Here is a 19,708-nt window from a genome sequence, read left to right on the forward strand (position 1 = left end):
AAGCATCTGGGGAACTAGACAAGCGCCTTAACTTCTCTGCACACTTTAAAGACATTGAAAAAAAAGGTTCAACACTATTACATTCCTTTACCAACTTAGCGATCGAGCTTAAAGGCCCGGTGGTCTCCCCCTTGCTAACCGCAATGAAAGCAAAGTTACTGCCTACAATAGCATACGGGAGTGTCCTACATCATGGCAAAAGTGCAACGCTCATTGACAAAATACAAACCAAAGTCTACAAGCGTGTATTCGCCTTACCAAATAATACATCACCGGCACAAGTAAGACTTGAATTTGGTTTGCAATCGCAAGTGCTCTTGAGAAAGTATGAAAACATCAAATTTTGGCATGATGTTTGGAGGAATCAGGAAAAAGAAGTCTACCGCGCCATGTGGAAAGCAATCCAAAGGAGTCCGAACTCCGAGTACGCAAAGTACTTAAGATTATCGCTAGAAACAACTGTGTTGGCATCTCTCTGGGAATCTAAGCTTCCAGTACTATCATTCAAACAGGTGGTCAAGAAGACTGCCAAAAGGCACTCGCTCCTTAACGATAAGTTAACTTTCAGTCACCGAACCCACGCCTGGATGACCATTAAATCATACAAAAAGCCTGTACCAGCAGCCTACTTAGATCTTGCCTTCTCGCCATTCATTAAGTGCAAATACCTCAATTTAAGGTTGGGCAACCTCCCAACAAGTGCAGATCAACCGAAATGGAGGCCCCAAGAAAGTAAAGAATGCGAACTTTGTGGTGCAGGTAAACAAGACTTCATCCATTTGATTTGCATTTGTTCATCCATGAACGAAGCTCGTCGGTGTTGGCTGAAAGCCAAGTTTAATATATACGGAGTACGCACCTGTCGGTCTGCGATTGTTCAAATCCCATGCTCAGTGGATCCACAATTGATTTGCAGAACAGTCAAATACATCAATAATTTTGAGAAAAAGCGAGGCCTTCTGGCAAAGTCCTGATCTTGAAACAAGAACTCCTTTTATCGTAGTCGAACCAGGGCCGTACTCAACAAGCCTATCTCTAAGCAAGTTTGACATCTGATTTTAAAGATTTTATCTTCTATATTGCAGTGTCTATGTCTTGCTTTTTAAACACAGTGGCATTTCTTTTTTTTATATATATATTGTAATGGTTTTAATTAACTAAACAATAAAGAATTTACTCACTCACTTACTTATACTACTACTGATTTCTTCGAAACACTGTATGACCGCCTCAGGGGTAGAATTATCGGATAAGCATGTCATAACTTGGCCAAAATTAGATTTCACAATGTTCTCCTCAAAGTCCATTGTTCACTTTGCCACTGGATTCAAGCAAGCCGGGCTGAAGACGGCTGGAATGCCAGAAACCGGTCCTCGGAAGCCTGTTTCCGGTCCAGGGAAGACAGGGCTTGGCAGTTCGGGCTGGACTGTTCCCATGAGGCACAGGGTCAGACTGATTTGCATATAGCCATGTCTGAACTGGGGTGGCGGAGTGGGCTAAAGAACGGTGATGGATTAAACCCAGATCTTTTGACTGAGTGTGAGTATTTGATTGATTCAGATGCTCCGTCCATCACCACCCCCTTTTGTACCGCTCAAATTTTACAGCATTTATTTTGCTCCATTTTAGTCTCATCCCCTGGTTGGGATTATATTTCAATGGGTATTCATCACTGTTACCCTTTAATGCAGTTATATGCACGCTAGCAACAAGAGGATTGTGATCACTAATGGGGTTAGGTTCTACCACTAAACTGTCTACTAGGTGGGAGAATTTTCTAGATATCAGCATGAAGTCGATAGTACTTACCCTGCCACCACCCAAGAATGTTGGATACTGTATGGGTGGGGTACAGACTAAAGTAGCAACAAAGCATAGGTCGTTAACTACAATGATGGTGCAGTTGGTTTTCATTGTCTAGAACCCCACATACCAGATGCGTACTATAGTGACATAAAGTACAATTAATGTCACCCACCCAGATTATACACACAGGAAAACATTTACCCGCAGCCTTATCAATTTCCTCTTTGAGAGTATTAATGACCCCACAAACATTTTGATCAAAAATATTGTAGTACCAGTTATTTATCGATCCATATTTAACAGAGATTAAGGTCACTAAACCTCCTTTTGCCCTCCCTGCAGTTGATGGTATTGCATGAACGTTAAGTGAACAGAAACCATCAATAACAACATCATCCCTGCTCCATGTTTCCTGGGTGCAAATGATATCAAATGTCTCAACATATTGTAGCCAGGCCTCATCTGATATTCTAGATCTAATGCCCACAATGTTCCATGAAATCAATCTCAGTAAGTGAGCATTTTGATGGTGTGTGGCTGCCCCTACTCCACCAGTACTAACAGTGGGCTGCACTACTGGCGCAAAGTTTGTATCTATATTGGCCCTCCTTTCACATTCTAAATGCAAGCGTAGTGGGTGGTTTAGGCTGTAGTTCTTATGTACTAATCTTACTGTAATCAAGTAAATAAGAAATATTTATAATAAATAATACCCCAGGAATTTTGCATATTATTAGGGTGAATAACATAGAGACCCCAACAACTGTTCATCACACAGCCCTAACCGTCTAAAAACTCTCTATTTCCCTAGACGCATCAGACTACCGTTTTATTTGCTTCAGAGTCATAAAACTCCCAAATAACTGCAGACCACAAGGTGCTCCATCGAGTGTCCCGAGAGAAAGCAGGTCTCCCGGTAACCGATGTCTCTTGCTGCGCCTCTAATTAGGAAGACATTATAAACTTTCCATTTTCAAGAACTTCTATGGAACAGGTGGGCTTCTACTTGCTTGGAGGTCCACGTGTGACAACACCAAACCGAGAACAATGTTTTGATTTGAAGCATTTCGGACGTGCAGCACTATTAGACCTTGTTACATGTTGCACGCCCTTATCACGGAACTGAAGTTTGTTACAAGGTAGCTTGTGGGGACGTTTTACTATGCAACCGCAGCTACTGTTAGCGTTCAGCAAGAACAATGAAAAGTGCCTCTTTAGCTGAAGCAATTAAGACCAGGAGCCTTGTGTACAATTTGCACACTCAAAACGTTCAGCTACTTTCCACTAAAAGGAGCAAGAAGCGTCACGTCTCGTGAGGCCGGAATTTCAGGCCTGGTGCAGTGATGTTTAAGGAGTACACTTAAAATATAACTCACTGCACACGCACAAACCATGATAATGCGCATTAAGCCATGCAATAATACTAATGCTGTTACACAAATATAAACTTTGTATTGTCCGTCCATCCTAGATTATGGACCCTGCATCCCTGAGTACACAGTGCAACCCGAGTGTAGAGAGAAACGCTTTGTGGTTAACAGTTTCAAAGGTCGGAAAACAGATTAATAAGATGAATGCAGCCAAGTGGTACGGATCTCTGCTTTTTAGTTTTGGACGTTTCAACAGAGGCATCCATGGATTAAAGTCATCTAACACTGGGTTAATGAGACGGAAAATCTTAATAGCAGCATCTTTTCTTACCACTTCCAGTCCCAGAACGGTGCCACGTAGAGAGCCGTACCTCAGTAAACGCACGCCACCTGCATTGGTTGCGACATTACCCCCAATGTGGCAGCTGCCTTTTGCTCCAAGGTCAAGTGGCATGATGAAATCTCTCTCCTCCAGGTACTGGTTTAGGTTTTCTAGGATGCAGCCTGCCTGGCAAACCAGGATGCCTGAAAATATAAAGCTATACAATTACAAATCTAAAAGGTAGATCTATTCCATTCTGTAGGTAATGTGACTTTGATATACTGGAGATACATTATTGACAAACAGTACACCCAAGGCCCCATTAATCCTGCTACTACATGCCAAGAGCCCTGCTCCTGAGTGCCAGGAAACTCATATATGTTATGCTACGAAATTCAAGTCAAGAAGGCTTCTTTACACAACATGACTTTATAGAGGGGCCGTTCTCCTCCTCCTATTCTTAGCTTCATCTGTTAAAAGAATGGTCACCACTAACTTTCCCGTAACTGACTGTTCTAACCAGATATTAATCACCCGTAATTAATCATAAGCTAGGTACAATACAAATGAAACAATGCAGAAGGCAGAGTACAGCATAGTGTACCGTATCAACATTTCACAGCTAAGGAGGTAACATTCATTACATAAATAAAAAATAAAAAATTAAAAAGGTCAGTTAAACCTCTGATAGATGCGTTTTCCTCAATTTCTTAGAATTTTCACTAAGAATGTCAACCAGCCCATAACATTGCAATCTGTAGCAATAATCAATTATAAAAATACAAATTATTAAAAACATCCCTCTAATACTCAAGGTCTAAACGTTAAGTTGACAAATCAAATGCATTTTAATTTGGTCTTGGGTTATTAATAAATACAAATCCTAGGTCCACAGTGACATGTACTACATACAAGCAATACAGATTTAAGGTACCTGTTTCTCAATTTATGATGCCATTTTCAGAACCACTGGGTATTCCATTGGAATCTCGATTAGGTTATCATCACAAGACCACATTTGCAAAGGAGCATCATCCACCTTAACTTTAAAACAGAAAACGCCCAGGCCGGAACAGAGAGCGTAAATTCCTCCTCAGTAATAAAACTTTATAGAACTCTCACCCATATACAGTGAGGTGAATTAAGGTGCCAGAACCATCTTACTACTGCCAGGTTACTTACATAAAGCCAGGGGGCCGTTTTCTATAGATCGACTTTCTCTGCCAATGACACTGATGTCCACTGATGTCTACCTTAAAACTGCTCAAACCAATGCATAGACTTTTGAAAATGCTCAAAGCAAAAGAACTGGACTACCTAATAATGGTCCCTTTCTTACAAAATACTGCTCATACTAACAGACTGCAGTACAAGAATTAGATTCGCTATCCTCAAAAGCTCTCGTAATAGTAACCTGTCTTCCAAAACTGCAGGGAAGCAGTGTGTCCAATCTATCAATCTATCCCTTCATTACCAGTGCTCCTTTGGGCGGAGTTATTCAGACAGAAAAACACATATTTCTCACCAGAGATACTGTCCAAGCTGATGATCTGGTTCATTAGCGCTGTGGAGAGAATAATCTCATCGAAGACTGGCACACTCCCTCCAACCAGTCCAGTGTTACCTCCCTGAGGGTTTATTGCCAGGTTTCTCCGATTACAGTAGCTGAAAGATATTAATGCAATAATGTTAATTTATGTGTAGGTCCTGCATATCGAACATGCTCAAGTACCACCTCATGTAACCCGCTGAGCTTCCTGCTACATTCTGTGAACTCACATCTTCCTTGCAAAATTACTGGATCAGGAACATGTTTTCAATTGAGAAGCATAGAAAAAACCCTGCCATGAGTACATTTGTGAGTGAAAAGGGTGTTTTTTAAGGTGATCAGGCTGATATAGCGGGTTAGATTACATCCCAGGACAGGACAGGATTAGGGCATTGAGTCAGAAACCATAAATAACACGGTTGCACCACAGTCCTGTACTAACCAGATTCAACCCATTTTGGGATAGCTCTCCAGCCTCCTCTCCTCAAGACCTGGCTGCTGGAAAACCTTCCTGACAACTCTTCTTTACAGAGTTATCAGCACACAATAAAACAGCCCATGCGGCAACTGCCACTGGACCACAAGAAATCACAATGGACTTGATCCTAAAAGAAATCATTATGGTGGGGCAAAGATTTGAGGCTATTGAAGTGAAAATGAACGACCATTCCACTGACATGAAATCTATCTAAACATAGGAACCTTTCAGGATAAGCTGGAAAATATAGCTAAATGAACATCCATACTTAAAATCGAACAAACCACTTGGTATCATGGAATTTGGAAATATGACACCTCAAGCAGAAAGTTACGGGCCTGGAAGACAGAACGCGTAGCGGAAATGTAAGATTCTACCTGAAAAAGTGGCACGGGATGAAACCAAGGAATTCTTGATCAACTTATTGCCACATCTCCTAGGTATTATTTTTTCCATGTCCCTGAAAATTCAACGAGCACAGAGAATACACCCATACAGAGTTAACAACAGTGAGAGCGGCAGACCAATCATCGCCTATTTTTTATGGCATGAGCATGATCAGCAAATAATTGTGCTGGGGCACAAACATGATTCAAAAAGGGGTGGTGATGGACAGAGTATCTGAATTAAGCAGAACACTCCTACCCAGTCAAAAGATCAGGGCTTAGGGGGCGTGGCTAAGATGGCGGCTCGGTAAGACGTGTCTCGCGGAGGCTCCCCAGGCCTGATCCCCCGCCAGGGAACCTTGAGGACCTTCGCCCTCACCGAGCCGGCCATTATCAGCGGAAAAGGTCCGGGAGAGGTGCTGCAGACGAGGAGCCGGTGGCGAGGCTCGAGGCTGTCGTAGAGCGCCGGGAAACGGGGAAGCCTGACTGCGGTGGGCAGGCGCGAGCAGCAGTGACCCGGGCGCTGGTGCCGGGCGGCCCCGGGGGACCCCCGGCAACATCTGAGACTCAAGTGAGGGAGTGTCGGGGACCCCTACAGCGGCTCCGGAGATCCGAGAGCATCACCCGACACCACCGGGCGGAGGCTCGGGCGGACCGGAGGAGGACTACGCGGCGCCGGGTCCGCCGGCCCCCGGAGCTACGCGAGGCCCCGGCGTGGGCCTGGTGGAGGTGGGCGCCGAGGGCCAGAGACGCCTGGCTGCCGCCGAAAGGCGCGTATAGAGGTGACACGCGCTGCTGCCGGGAGGCGAGACGGGACCCCACGCAGCACAGCGGATACAGGGGAGGAGCCGGTGAAGACCCCGGCGGTGTCGGTGGAGGCCAAGGAGCGCAGTTCAGCAGCATCGGACAGCGACCCAACGGACAGTGCGGTGCCAGGCCAGCCGGCTTTCGGAGCTACGCGAGGCCCCGGCGTGGGCCCAGTGGAGGGAGCGCGGCCCTGCTGTGTCGCGGGCCGGTGGGGCCTATCGGCATCGGGCGGCGGTGGGACCCGACATCCACAAGAAGGAGGTGAGCGGCGCCCAGGGGGCGGCCAGGGAGCGACAGAGACCCCCAGAGACACAAACGACACGAGGCTGAGGCGCAGGTGCACCTCTGGGACAGCCCGAGGAGGCGGCGGGCCCTAGGAGGGGGAGATCCGAGCAGGCGGACTGGGGCCCACTGACACCACGCGGGCGCCAGGCCCTGTACCACGGGCGAGGAGGAGCAGCAGCATAGAGGCCTAGGGGAGAGGCCCCAGGGACACGATATCGGCCTTCCCAAACTACGGCCGGAGCACACCGGGGCACCTTGCGGCTGGGTTTGCCATGTCGAACCGCAAAGGGAACCGCAACATCTCGGAGATGCTGGTCAAGGAACCCCCCAAGACCGACAAAAGCCCGGACAAGCCGGCGCCAGGACCCCCCCCTAAGGGGAAGGATCTCCCAGAAGGCGAGACACCGGCGACCAAGGCATTTATGGAAACCCTCTTCGCCTCCCTGAAAGACGATATTCAAACCTTCCGGCAGGAAATGACAGGGGAGTACAAGGAACTCCGACGAGACGTCGACGACCTAGGGGAGAGAGTAGCGGCCAACGAGCTCTCGGGCCAGGCCAGAAGTGAGGAAATAGAGCTCCTTCGGCAGGAGATCGTCCGCCTTCATGACCAGCAAATGGATCTCCAGACCCATACGGAGGACCTGGAGAACCGCTCCAGGCGGAATAACATTCGAGTCCGGAATGTGCCGCTCAAGGCGGAGGGGGAAGACATGGCGGGGTACCTGCAAGCGCTCTTCCGAATGGTGCTGGGGGAAGGGGATGACTTTATGGTTCGTATCGACAGAGCCCACCGAGTGGGCCCGGCCCGCCGGACCCAGGGCCCCCCACCGGACATACTGGCCTTTCTGCCGGACTACCCTTTGAAGGAGCGCATCTTGAGGGAGGCACGTCACAAGCAACCCCTCCGCTTCCAAGACCACAATGTGGAACTCTTTCAGGACTTGGCTGCGACCACCCTACAAAAGCGGAGGGCGTTTAGGGTTGCCACCACCTTCCTGCGTAAGGAGGGGGTCCCGTATTCCTAGGGACACCCTTTTCGCCTGGTCTTTAAGTGGAATGGCGCCCTCCACCAGTTGCGTTCCATACGAGACACGTGTGCAGTGCTGGGCATCCCCCATGAGGACCCGCCCCAGGACGACATGGCGGACCGACAGTCCTCCAGAGCCACGTCGGGCTCCCCTGGGATGTCGAGGGACGGATGGCAGACAGTGCGTCGAGACAGGCAGCGGAAGAAGCCTCTCAAGCCCGACCCGGACATGGTGGCCCTGGAACAGGCCGCGGCAATCCACGAAGTATCAAAAGACACCGGCGCTGCCTCCTGAGTAGATTCTAGTGAAGGTCGGCATCAGCTAAGTTTTGGCTCCTGGAGGGGGGGGTCGGGGGGCCATGAGCCGCCACTGCCACACACCCACTCATTGACTCATCTACCACAGGCCTAGACTGTCTCATGATTGGCCTGGGACTATGTTCACCAGTTGGGGGGGGAAGGGTAGGGGGGAATGTTGGGGGGGGGAGTTGGGGCTTGGGAGGGTGGAGGGGGGGGGGAGCTCGGTGTGTTCACTATGGATTAGCATCTGGTACCTGGGGTTGGGCTGGCTGGGGGTTTGTGTCACGGCAGACGGGACGCACGCACACTCATGGCAGCTGACAGCATAAGTATCCTCTCACTTAATGTTAAGGGACTCAATAACCCCATCAAAAGAAGGGCAGTCATCTCCTTCCTTGAGCGTTCTGGGGCCGAAATATGTCTGTTGCAGGAAACGCATCTGTTGGCGAAAGATTGGCACCGCATGAAAGCAAGGGCCTTCCCCCACCAATTCTACTCCGCGACCAACGAGAAGAAAGCGGGCGTAGCAATACTAGTGGCCAGACACTTCAAAGGGCGGGTTGGGAGCAAGGTGGCAGAAATCAGGGGCAGGCTCCTAGCGCACACGATACACGTAGGTACTTCTTCCTTCACGTTAGGCTCCATTTATGCACCCAACACCAAACAAGAGGTCTTCTTGAAAGGTGCGCTGTCTGAAGCGCTTTCGGGCGATATGAGGCTGGTACTGGTGGGAGGGGACTTGAACCTGGTCATGGATAACGAGAAGGATAGGTCTGGGAAGAGATTTGGGGACGCCGGAGCGCTGTCGGCGACCGGGAAGCAGTGGTTAGGGGACAGGGGGCTGACTGACATTTGGCGGGACAAACATCTTACTGCCCCGGGATACACCTTTTATTCTCATGTGCACCACACGTACGCTAGAATAGATCACTTCCTGGGTTCGGCGGACATAATCCCCATGGTTCAGGACATTGACATTACACCAGCGGCACTTACAGACCACGACGCGGTGATCCTTCAACTGACTGTCCCGCGTACTCCTCCACATAGGGGCAAGTGGCGACTCAGGGAAAGTATACTATCCCGCAAGGGAGTGGTGCAGCAACTGTCCCAAAGCATTACCACCTACTTGGATCATAACGACACGGGAGAGGTAACCCAGGCGACATTGTGGGGGGCACTTAAGGCGGTCATTAGGGGCGAAATCATGGCAATCGCCGCTGCAGAAAATAAGGAGCGGAAAGATCGGAGACGGGACCTGGAGACGCAAGTGCTAGAACTAGAGCGGGTTCATAGCCGGACGGGAGCCCCCCGGATTTGGCGCAAGCTGAAAGTGGTCAGGGCACAACTGGCGAGTTTGGACCTAGACAGGGCAGAATACGCGGCGCTCCGCCTCCGCCACACGTATTACGTAGGGGGAGACAAGACAGGCCGCTTGCTGGCTAGCAAACTCAAGGCCAAAACCGTCCGCTCCCAGATCCCAGTGATACGCGGAGACGATGGCGGCGAGGTCCGGGAGGATGGCCGCATAGCGGAGGCATTCCGAACCTTTTATGAGCAGCTGTATGCCGCCGATCGGACCGTGGGGGAGGAGGCGGGGAGGACCTACCTGGAGACTATGGAGGTCACTGCTCTTAACGAAGTGAACTCCGCAGCGTTAGACGCCCCTTTCCGCCTGGAGGAAGTCATAGTGGCCATCGCCCGCCTCAAACCCTTGAAAGCTCCGGGCCCGGACGGCTTCTCTGCGGGCTTTTACAAAACCTTTTGCCCCCTCCTGGCACCGGTCCTCACAAAACTGTTCAACTCGTTCGAGGGCCAGGGCTCAATCCCGAGGGAGATGTTGGAGGCAGAAGTCATAGTCCTTCCAAAACCGGGTAAAGACCCCTCGCGCTGCGCTGCGTACAGGCCGATTTCGCTTCTCAACGTGGACCTTAAGCTTTTCACGGGTATTCTGGCCTCCCGATTGGGCCCGTGTCTTCCAGGCGTTATCGACCCTGACCAAGCGGGCTTCGTCCCCTCCCGGCAATGCGCAGATAATACAAAGCGCATTATGCATGTCATAGATAAAGCTCACGCCAACGCCTCGGACGCAGCACTGCTCTCGGTAGACGCCGAGAAGGCGTTCGACAGGGTAGACTGGAGGTTCCTGGAACAGACGCTGGTTAAGTTCGGCGTGGGCCCACGCTTCCGCTCATGGGTGGCGGGATGCTACACATCCCCGAAGGCAACCATCAAGGTCAACGGGGTTAGCTCTAAGCCGTTCGACATCCAGAGAGGCACGCGACAGGGTTGCCCCCTCTCGCCGCTCCTATTCGCCCTTTACATCGAGCCGTTTGCCCAGCGTGTTCGGGACAATAATGCCATAGCCGGGATCAAGTTCGGGGGAGTGGAGCAAACCATAAGCCTCTACGCGGACGACATTCTGGTAGCGGTGGATAACCCGCGGGTCTCTCTGCCAGCCTTCCTGTCGGAAATGACCGCGTTCGGAGCAGTGTCGGGCTTCAAAATGAACGTCCAGAAGTCCGTCGTCCTGCCACTAGGTAGCAATACCCGACCAACTAACAGGGCATCGCTGCACATGGGGGGGCTCGAGGTCAGCACCACCGTGCAGTACCTGGGGATAGACTTGACACCGGCGACCGTCCAAACGGTCGACCTTAACTACACCAAGCTGCTGTCGCGCGTTCAGGGAGACATTGCGAGGTGGAAGCAACAGCCGCTTTCGTGGCTAGGTCGGGTGGCGGCCATAAAAATGTCCCTGCTGCCCAAGATCCTCTACGTATTCCAGACCATCCCCGTCACTCCCCCACTGGGGATGCTGAAGAAGCTACAGGACGCCCTGCACCACTATGTTTGGGCGAATAAAAGGTCCAGGCTGCGGCGCGACTTGGCCACGAGGACAACGGCGGAGGGGGGTTTGGGGGTTCCGGACCTGAGGCGTTACTTCCAAGCGGCTCAGCTTAGATTCCTCCTGGAGTGGTCCCGACCGACTTCGGAGAAGCACTGGTTGTTCCAGGACAGGGCCATGGCGGGCCTACACCTCTGGAAGGTTCCCTTCCTGGTGCGTCCGGACAGACCACAGTACCTCAAGAGATCCCCTATCACCAGGACTCTTTTGCAAGTGTGGGATGCAACCGCGGTCCCGAGAGGCCTGACGACCTTTCCCTCCCCCATGACGCCTCTGCTGGACAATCCGGCGTTCCCCCCAGGCAGATCCCCAAGCTCATTCCCTCAATGGCGACAATCCGAATGCCGCTCTGCAGGCCACCTATTCGACACGGAGGGCTTTATGACCTGGGACGCAGTGATAGCGTCCCCCAAGGATCATCTCTGAGCCCCACCCTCTTCAACGTCTACATGAGCCCCCTCGCGGCCATCGTACGCAAACACAACCTCAGCATAATCTCCTACGCCGACGACACCCAGCTGATCCTCTCCCTGACCAACGACCGCGCCGCCGCCAGAGCCAACCTGCACGAAGGGATGAAAGAGGTAGCCGAGTGGATGACGACCAGCCGCCTGAAGCTGAACTCGGACAAGACGGAGGTCCTCATCCTGGGCTCCTCACCCTCCGCCTGGGACGACTCCTGGTGGCCTCCCGCCCTGGGCACCGCACCCAAACCGACAGACCATGCACGAAACCTGGGCGTCATCCTGGACTCCTCCCTCTCCATGACCAGACAAGTCAACGCCGTCTCCTCGTCATGCTTCAACATCCTACGCATGCTACGGAAGATCTTCTGGTGGATCCCCACCGAGACCAGAAAGACCGTCACCCAGGCCCTCGTCACCAGCCGGCTGGACTACGGCAACGCCCTCTACGCCGGCACCACCGCCAAGCTCCAGAAGAGACTCCAGCGGATCCAGAACGCCGCAGCCAGACTCATCCTCGACATCCCACGAACCAGCCACATCTCCGGACATCTGAGAGACCTTCACTGGCTCCCCGTCAACAAAAGAATCACCTTCCGCCTCCTCACCCACGCACACAAAGCCCTACACGACCAAGGCCCGAGCTATCTCAACAGCCGAGTCAACTTCTACGCTCCCAAACGCCACCTCCGATCAGCCAACCACGCCCTCGCCGCCGTCCCCCGCATCCGAAGAGCGACTACAGGAGGAAGGTCCTTCTCCTACCTGGCCGCCAAGACCTGGAACTCCCTCCCGACCGACCTGCGCCTGACCCAAGACCACCTCTCCTTCAGGAAGAAGCTGAAGACCTGGCTGTTCGAGCAGTAGCGGCACCCCCCCCCCCCCCAGCGCCTTGAGACCCTACGGGTATGTAGCGCGCTTTATAAGTGTCACTGATTGATTGATTGATTGATTGATTGATAGCGAACTACACACTGGATAAGCCACTCCGCTACCAGTACTTTCAGCTTAGGCACTGGCTGATGCACGCCGACGTGGCGCCTTTGGCTGGCCGCCCCCTTACCCCCTATGAGCGATGGATCATGACCAAAACGTCAGACACAAGGTCCATCACTGAACTATATCAGATGCTGTCCCCGCCCCCCCCTACGGAGAAATCTGCTGGGCAGAGGCGCTGGGAGAGGGAACTGGGGCGCACTCTTTCTGCAAAAGAATGGCGGGACGTATACTACCGTGCTCACCACACGGCCAGGAATACCGCCAGCAGGGAGGCGGCGGTCAAGATCGCCTACTACTGGCACTTGACCCCTGAACGCCTACACCAGGGAAACCCGAGCAGAGACCCTAAATGTTGGAGAGGATGCGGGCACACGGGGACCATGCTACACATTCTGTGGGACTGCACCGCAGTACGGGAATATTGGGAGGCAGTACTCAAGGACATAGATACTCACTTTGACACCGACATTCCACGATTCCCGGCTTACGCTGTCCTTGGCCTGCCGAACAGCCTGACGTTCCCACTCAAGTCCATGCGGGGAAAACAGATGGGATTGGCAATGGGGGCGGCAACTCAGCACATTTTGTCACTATGGGGGTCCACTAGGCAGCCCACACACACGGGGTGGTTACACAGGTTATGGTACATCATGGGGATGGAGAGGATACAGGCCTCGCTCACTCAGTCATCCGAAACTTTCAGAGAAACTTGGCAGCCACTCATCTCTCTCCTTTCCCAAGAATTTACAGAGCTTACATGTCCGAGGTATCTCAGGGTCCTGAAACTGGCGGAAGGGTTTAGAGATGATACGGCTCGAGTGGAGCACAAAGTCTAGCCTGAACCCCGAACAACCACCTTTAAGCGCTACAAGGAACACACCGGGCGGGAGGGGGGAGGTTGGGGGGGCAGGGGGTTGTTGGAGGGGGGGTAGGGCACAGTTGGGGTAGGTTGGGGGGGTGGGCCTGTTGGGTGGTTGGTGGAAAAGAGTTCTGGTGGTCATCGGGGGGCGTGCCCCCCACCAAGCGAACATACTCGGGCGCCCGGACTCGCCTCACTTCCTGGGCGCACAGTGGGGTACTCAGCAGAGTTGGGGACGGGTGCCACAGCGTAGCCTTTTGTTTCTTCAAATATTGTATGTAAGATATCGCTTTGTGGAACTCAATAAAAATATATTTGATCAAAAAAAAAAAAAGATCAGGGCTTGATCCATCACCGTTTTATAGCTCACTGCACCATCCCAGTTCAGAACCTGGCTACATGCAAATTAGTCTGACCCTGGCCCAGTGCATCATGGGAACAGGGCAGACCAAACTACCAAGCCAATTCTATACTGGAAAGGAAACAACCTTCCGGGGACCGGTTTCTGGCATTACAGCCGTCTTCGGCCCGGCTTGCTTGAATCCTGATGGTGCAGTGAGCAAGGGACTCACATCTGAGCATACCCTTCCACACTTGTGGTGGCCAAAACGATTCAAAAAGGGGTGGTGATGGACAGAGTATCTGAATTAAGCAGAACACTCCTACCCAGTCAAAAGATCAGGGCTTGATCCATCACCGTTTTTTAGCTCACTGCACCATCCCAGTTCAGAACCTGGCTACATGCAAATTAGTCTGACCCTGGCCCAGTGCATCATGGGAACAGGCCAGACCAAACTACCAAGCCAATTCTATACTGGAAAGGAAACAAGCTTCCGGGGACCGGTTTCTGGCATTACAGCCGTCTTCGGCCCGGCTTGCTTGAATCCTGATGGTGCAGTGAGCAAGGGACTCACATCTGAGCATACCCTTCCACACTTGTGGTGGCCAAAACGATTCAAAAAGGCGTGGTGATGGACAGAGTATCTGAATTAAGCAGAACACTCCTACCCAGTCAAAAGATCAGGGCTTGATCCATCACCGTTTTTTAGCTCACTGCACCATCCCAGTTCAGAACCTGGCTACATGCAAATTAGTCTGACCCTGGCCCAGTGCATCATGGGAACAGGGCAGACCAAACTACCAAGCCAATTCTATACTGGAAAGGAAACAAGCTTCCGGGGACCGGTTTCTGGCATTACAGCCGTCTTCGGCCCGGCTTGCTTGAATCCTGATGGTGCAGTGAGTGTTAGGACACGTATTCGCTGACAGTACCGCAAACGAGCAAAACGAGACTGGAACTACAATCCCCAAGAAACCCTCGCCCTGAACTACAAATCCCATGACGCTCCGCGCGGGACGGAAGCAGGCGCTGCCATAAAACAAACAGGATGGCAGGACGCGGCGTCGGATATTCCCGGTTCAGGTTCCTGTTCTCCTACGCTGAACGGCAGAGTTGACCAGACGTGCACAAACGAAAGGAGAGCTTCAGTCTCGGTAAGCCGTTGTTGCAACAGTCCCCGTGAGAGACCGTACCTTGTGCAGTCCCCGCTCGAGGGTATTCGAGCGCGAGAAACGCTCCCTTGGAACTTGTTGCAGTCCCCGCTCGAGGGTTATCGAGCGTGCGAGACGCTCCCTTGGTACTTTGTGCAGTCCCCGCTCGAGGGTTATCGAGCGTGCGAGACGCTCCCTTGGAACTTTGTGCAGTCCCCGCTCGAGGGTTATTGAGCGTGCGAGACGCTTCCTTGGAACTTTGTGCAGTCCCCGCTTGAGGGTTATCGAGCATGCGAGACGCTCCCTTGGAACTTTGTGCAGTCCCCGCTCGAGGGTTATCGAGCATGCGAGACGCTCCCTTGGAACTTGTTGCAGTCCCCGCTCGAGGGTTATCGAGCGCGAGGGTCACGCCCATTGTATATACCTAGCTCTGAGCATTATCTGCCTTAGCCCCTGTCCCCATTCAAGAGATTCAAGTGCGAGGTCTCTGAACCCAAAGATCCGTGCCTTCCGTGTAGCCCTCCGTTGGAGAGTGTCGGGACCGACACTCATGCGGAGGACGACCTGGGGAATACCATCCACCTCTTTGTAAAACCGAGTGGCATTGTCGGCCACTACTTAGCACGGTGTCCTCTGTTGGTGAACGCCGGGACTGGCGTTCGTGCAGAGGACGGTTGGAACAAGTGGAAAGGGGCACAGCGCGGGCGTGCGGGCTGATATCGTCAACTCAGGTTGTACAGTGCTGAATAAAACTGATTCAACCCTTATACCGGTCTTATCTCAGTTGATAGGAAGCGTGAGTGTGCAGTGTTATTAAGCTGGCCCAATCCTGAGGTAACCAGGGGATTACATAATATCCGACCTTCTACTCCTGATCATCCTCCCGGTTGGGTGCGGTTGTCATGGCCTCCATGGAAGATGTGCTGGCCGCTTTACTGGACGTACAGAACGAGTTAACTGCTTCTCGCCAAGAAACGGCTGACCTGAGAGCACGGATGGATACCCAGCAGAGAAATCCGTTTAATGCCGGGGCGTCACACGCGGGACAACCCGCGGCAGTGGTGGTGGAAATGCCGGTGGCTATCCCGCTAGCCACCCCGGAAAGATACAGTGGGGATCCCAACACCGTCCAGGTCTTCATAACGCAGGTGGCCCTGCACTTCTCATGTAAACCTAAGTCGTTTCCCACGAACCAGGCGCGAGTCGCCTTTATGATCTCCTACTTGGCAGGGAACGCTGCGCAATGGGCGGTGCCTTTGGTTACCAGGGACGATCCGCTCTTGTACGATTGGGATTCGTTCCAGGAGGAGTTCGTGAAAGTCTTCGATCGGAGAGCGGACTCGTACACCGCTGATAGAGAGCTACTGACGCTCAAACAAGGCACTTCAGGGCTTGTCCAGTACTTGAACGCATTCAGGCGTCTTGTGGCTGAATCCAAATGGCCACCCGCAAAACAAACAGCGCTCTTCCACCAAGGATTGAGCGAAGACCTTAAGGATGTGATCGCTCAGATAGACCCCCAACCAGTACAGTGCGAGGATTTGATCAGTTTGGCACTACGACTGGACCATAGACTGAGCGAACGTCGGGGGGGAGGTCAGAAGAAGGACAAGGCCCCTCTCGCGTCAAGCCAAACAGTTCCCGCGGAAGCTACACCTGCGCAGCGCACGGAGACCATGGACGTAGGTGCCGCCAGAGCCAGCCTTACAGCAACGGAGAAGGAGTCCCGCAGGAAGCAAGGACTATGTTTATACTGCGGGAAGAAGGGTCACTACGTCCGTGAGTGCCCCGTGAAACCCAAGACAGGACGATCTCGCCCCGCTCGTTTGTCTGCTGCGACCGCAGACAAGGGGGCGGAAAACTAAGGGGCTCTCGGAACAGGGAAGGGGATTCCCGGAGTCATGGTTACATCCCTTCAGCACAGACTTTTACCACTTCCAGTCCCCGACACATGTTTATATCCCTGCGAGTGAAAGTGCGAAACAAGTGGGTTTCGGTGTCTGCAATGGTAGACTCAGGAGCAACAGGGGTATTCATGGATGAGGAAGAAGCGTGCCGTCTAGGAGTGGTGCTTCTACAGTATGAAGTCCCAGAAGACGTCTTTGCGGTGGATGGGCGGAAGTTGAAATCGGGTCCCATTAGTCAGCACACCGGGGAACTCGAGGTGGTATACAAACAACAACACCATGAAGTTTTGGACTTCAACGTCATCTGTGCGCCACAGTATGGCGTTATCCTAGGCTTACCGTGGCTCAAGAAACACAACCCCTCCATTAACTGGGAATCCCTAGAAATGCGTCTGGACTCCCCGTATTGCGCCCGCTCATGTGGGTGGTCTTCAGACCCTCCGTCTTTGCCGTTGTGTTACGGACAAGGAGTGGCCACCGCAGCGGAAAAAGAAGTGCACCTCCCCATGGTGTACCAGGGATACAGAGATGTGTTCGATGATAAGCAGGTGGAAACACTCCCTCCGCATAGAGTCTATGACTGTCAAATAGACCTGGTCCCTGGTGCTAACATTCCCGGAGGGAGGCTGTATGCTTTGTCGGAGCCCGAAAACATCCACCTTCGTTCTTACCTGGATACCATGTTGAGCCTGGGGTTCATAAGGCCGTCCAAGTCACCGGCGGCCTCGCCTCTGTTCTTTATCCCAAAAGCGAACGGAGAGCTCCGCGCTTGTGTGGACTTCAGGGCGCTCAACGCCATTACGATTAAGAACAGATACCCGCTACCCCTGATCAACATGCTCTTGGAGCAAGTCAAGAAGGCACGTATATACACAAAGCTCGATCTGAAGGGAGTGTACCACCTTGTCCGTATGCGGAGCGGAGACGAGTGGAAAACGGCCTTCAAGACGCGGTTCGGCCTGTTCGAGTACAGAGTGATGCCGTTCGGGCTCTGTAACGCCCCCGCGGCGTTTCAGTTTTTTCTGAACGACGTTCTTCGAGACATCTTGGACGTCTACGTCATCGTCTATATTGACGACATTCTGGTCTACTCGGACAGCCTGTAGGAACACGAGCTGCATGTGTCTACGGTGCTGAGACTCCTAAGGGAAAACTCCTTATACTGCAAGCTCAGTAAGTGCGACTTTCACGTCACCACGGTGGAATTCCTGGGGGTGATGCTGAGCCCAGAAGGACAAACAATGGCGGAAAGGAAAGTCAAGGCTGTTGTGAACTGGCCAGCTCCGAAAAGCGCCAAGGAGGTGCAAAGCTTCCTAGGGTTTGCTAACTTTTATAGGAGGTTCATTCAGGGGTTTTCTGGGCTGGTAGCCCCCATCACGCATCTTCTGAGGAAGGCAGCCGCCTTTTTGTGGTCGATCGAGGCCGAGGGAGCTTTCCGAACGTTGAAGCGAGCCTTTGTGTCGGCTCCTGTGCTTGCTCATCCAAACCCCGAACAGCAGTACATAGTGGAGGCGGATGCCTCGGACCTGGCGGTGGGGGCCGTCCTTTCGCAGAAGAACGCAGAGTCAGGGCTGCTACACCCTGTGGCTTTCATGTCCAGGAAGCTGAACGTAGCAGAAATAAACTACCACGTCGCCGAAAAGGAATTGCTAGCAATCAAGGATGCTTTCACTGAATGGAGACACCTATTGATGGGAGCACGGCAGGTGGTTTTGGTGTATACTGACCACAGAAACCTCCAGTTCATGACGGCGGCCAGACAGCTGTCTCCCCGTCAACTCCGTTGGATGCTATTTTTTTCCGGCTTCCATTTTACCATCACCTACAGGCCTGGCACGGAAAACAAGAAAGCGGATGCTCTTTCTAGACGGTACACGGACGAGGAACAACCCCTACCAACCGTCAAATCCATCATAGAACCCGGGGCGGTGGTAGGAGCGATACAGCCAGGGGCTTTCCTTCGTGGGATACAGAAAGGCGTTGGTACGGTCGAGTGGAGAACATGGCTTCATCGACATAAGGAATGGCAGGTCAAGGACGGTATACCGGTGAAAGGACGCTGTGTCCTGGTACCGACCGCCCGACTGAGGAAACAAGCCTATCAATGGTGCCACGAATCGCCCTGTGCGGGTCACTTCGGTCTGCAGAAAACGGTGGAATGTGTGGGGCGACAGTTCTGGTGGCCTTCAGTGAGGGCGGACATCCAAAGGTGGATAGCCTCCTGTACGGTATGCTCCTCCATGAAATCGGACCATGGCCGCCCCCAGGGGCTCCTGCAGCCGCTTCCTACCCCCGCTAGGCCGTGGGACAGCATTTCCCTGGATTTCATCGTGGGACTGCCTAAGGATCAAGGGTGTACTGCCATACTCGTGGTCGTCGACTACCTCACCAAGATGGGTCGGTTCATCGCGTGTAAAGGGGTACCTACGGCTGGCCAATTGGCCCTCACGCTTATGAAAGAAGTGGTGCGGGTTCATGGACTGCCCAAAGTGATCGTGTCTGATCGAGGGTCGCAATTCACAGCGCGTTTTTGGAAAACTTGGTGTTCATCCTTACATGTAACGTCCGCTATGTCCACCAGCCATCACCCTCAAACAGACGGCCAAACCGAGCGCCTCAACCAGACGCTAAAGCAATATCTCCGTTGTTTCGTGGATCAGGGCACCGAGGAATGGGTTGATAAACTGTGGCTAGCAGAAATTGCGTATAACAACGCCACGCATAGTGCAACAAAGGTGTCGCCTTTC

The 19,708-nt window shown here is 52.5% G+C and overlaps 1 protein-coding gene across 8 annotated transcripts in view; it reads right to left on the reverse strand.

The window, feature by feature from the left end:
• D2HGDH (D-2-hydroxyglutarate dehydrogenase) overlaps positions 1-19,708 on the reverse strand; it is a 1,118,641-nt gene that overhangs the window by 299,955 nt on the left and 798,978 nt on the right. For all 8 annotated transcript variants that reach the window (XM_078665666.1, XM_078665667.1, XM_078665671.1 and 5 more), the window contains 2 exons: positions 5,024-5,163; positions 3,508-3,701 (listed from right to left, as the gene is read on the reverse strand). In XM_078665666.1, coding sequence (XP_078521792.1) covers positions 3,508-3,701; positions 5,024-5,163 — 334 coding nt within the window. The remainder of the gene's footprint in view (positions 1-3,507; positions 3,702-5,023; positions 5,164-19,708) is intronic.

Source organism: Lissotriton helveticus, chromosome 11 (assembly GCF_964261635.1).
Source record: "Lissotriton helveticus chromosome 11, aLisHel1.1, whole genome shotgun sequence".
NCBI classification, from domain to species: Eukaryota; Metazoa; Chordata; class Amphibia; order Caudata; family Salamandridae; genus Lissotriton; species Lissotriton helveticus.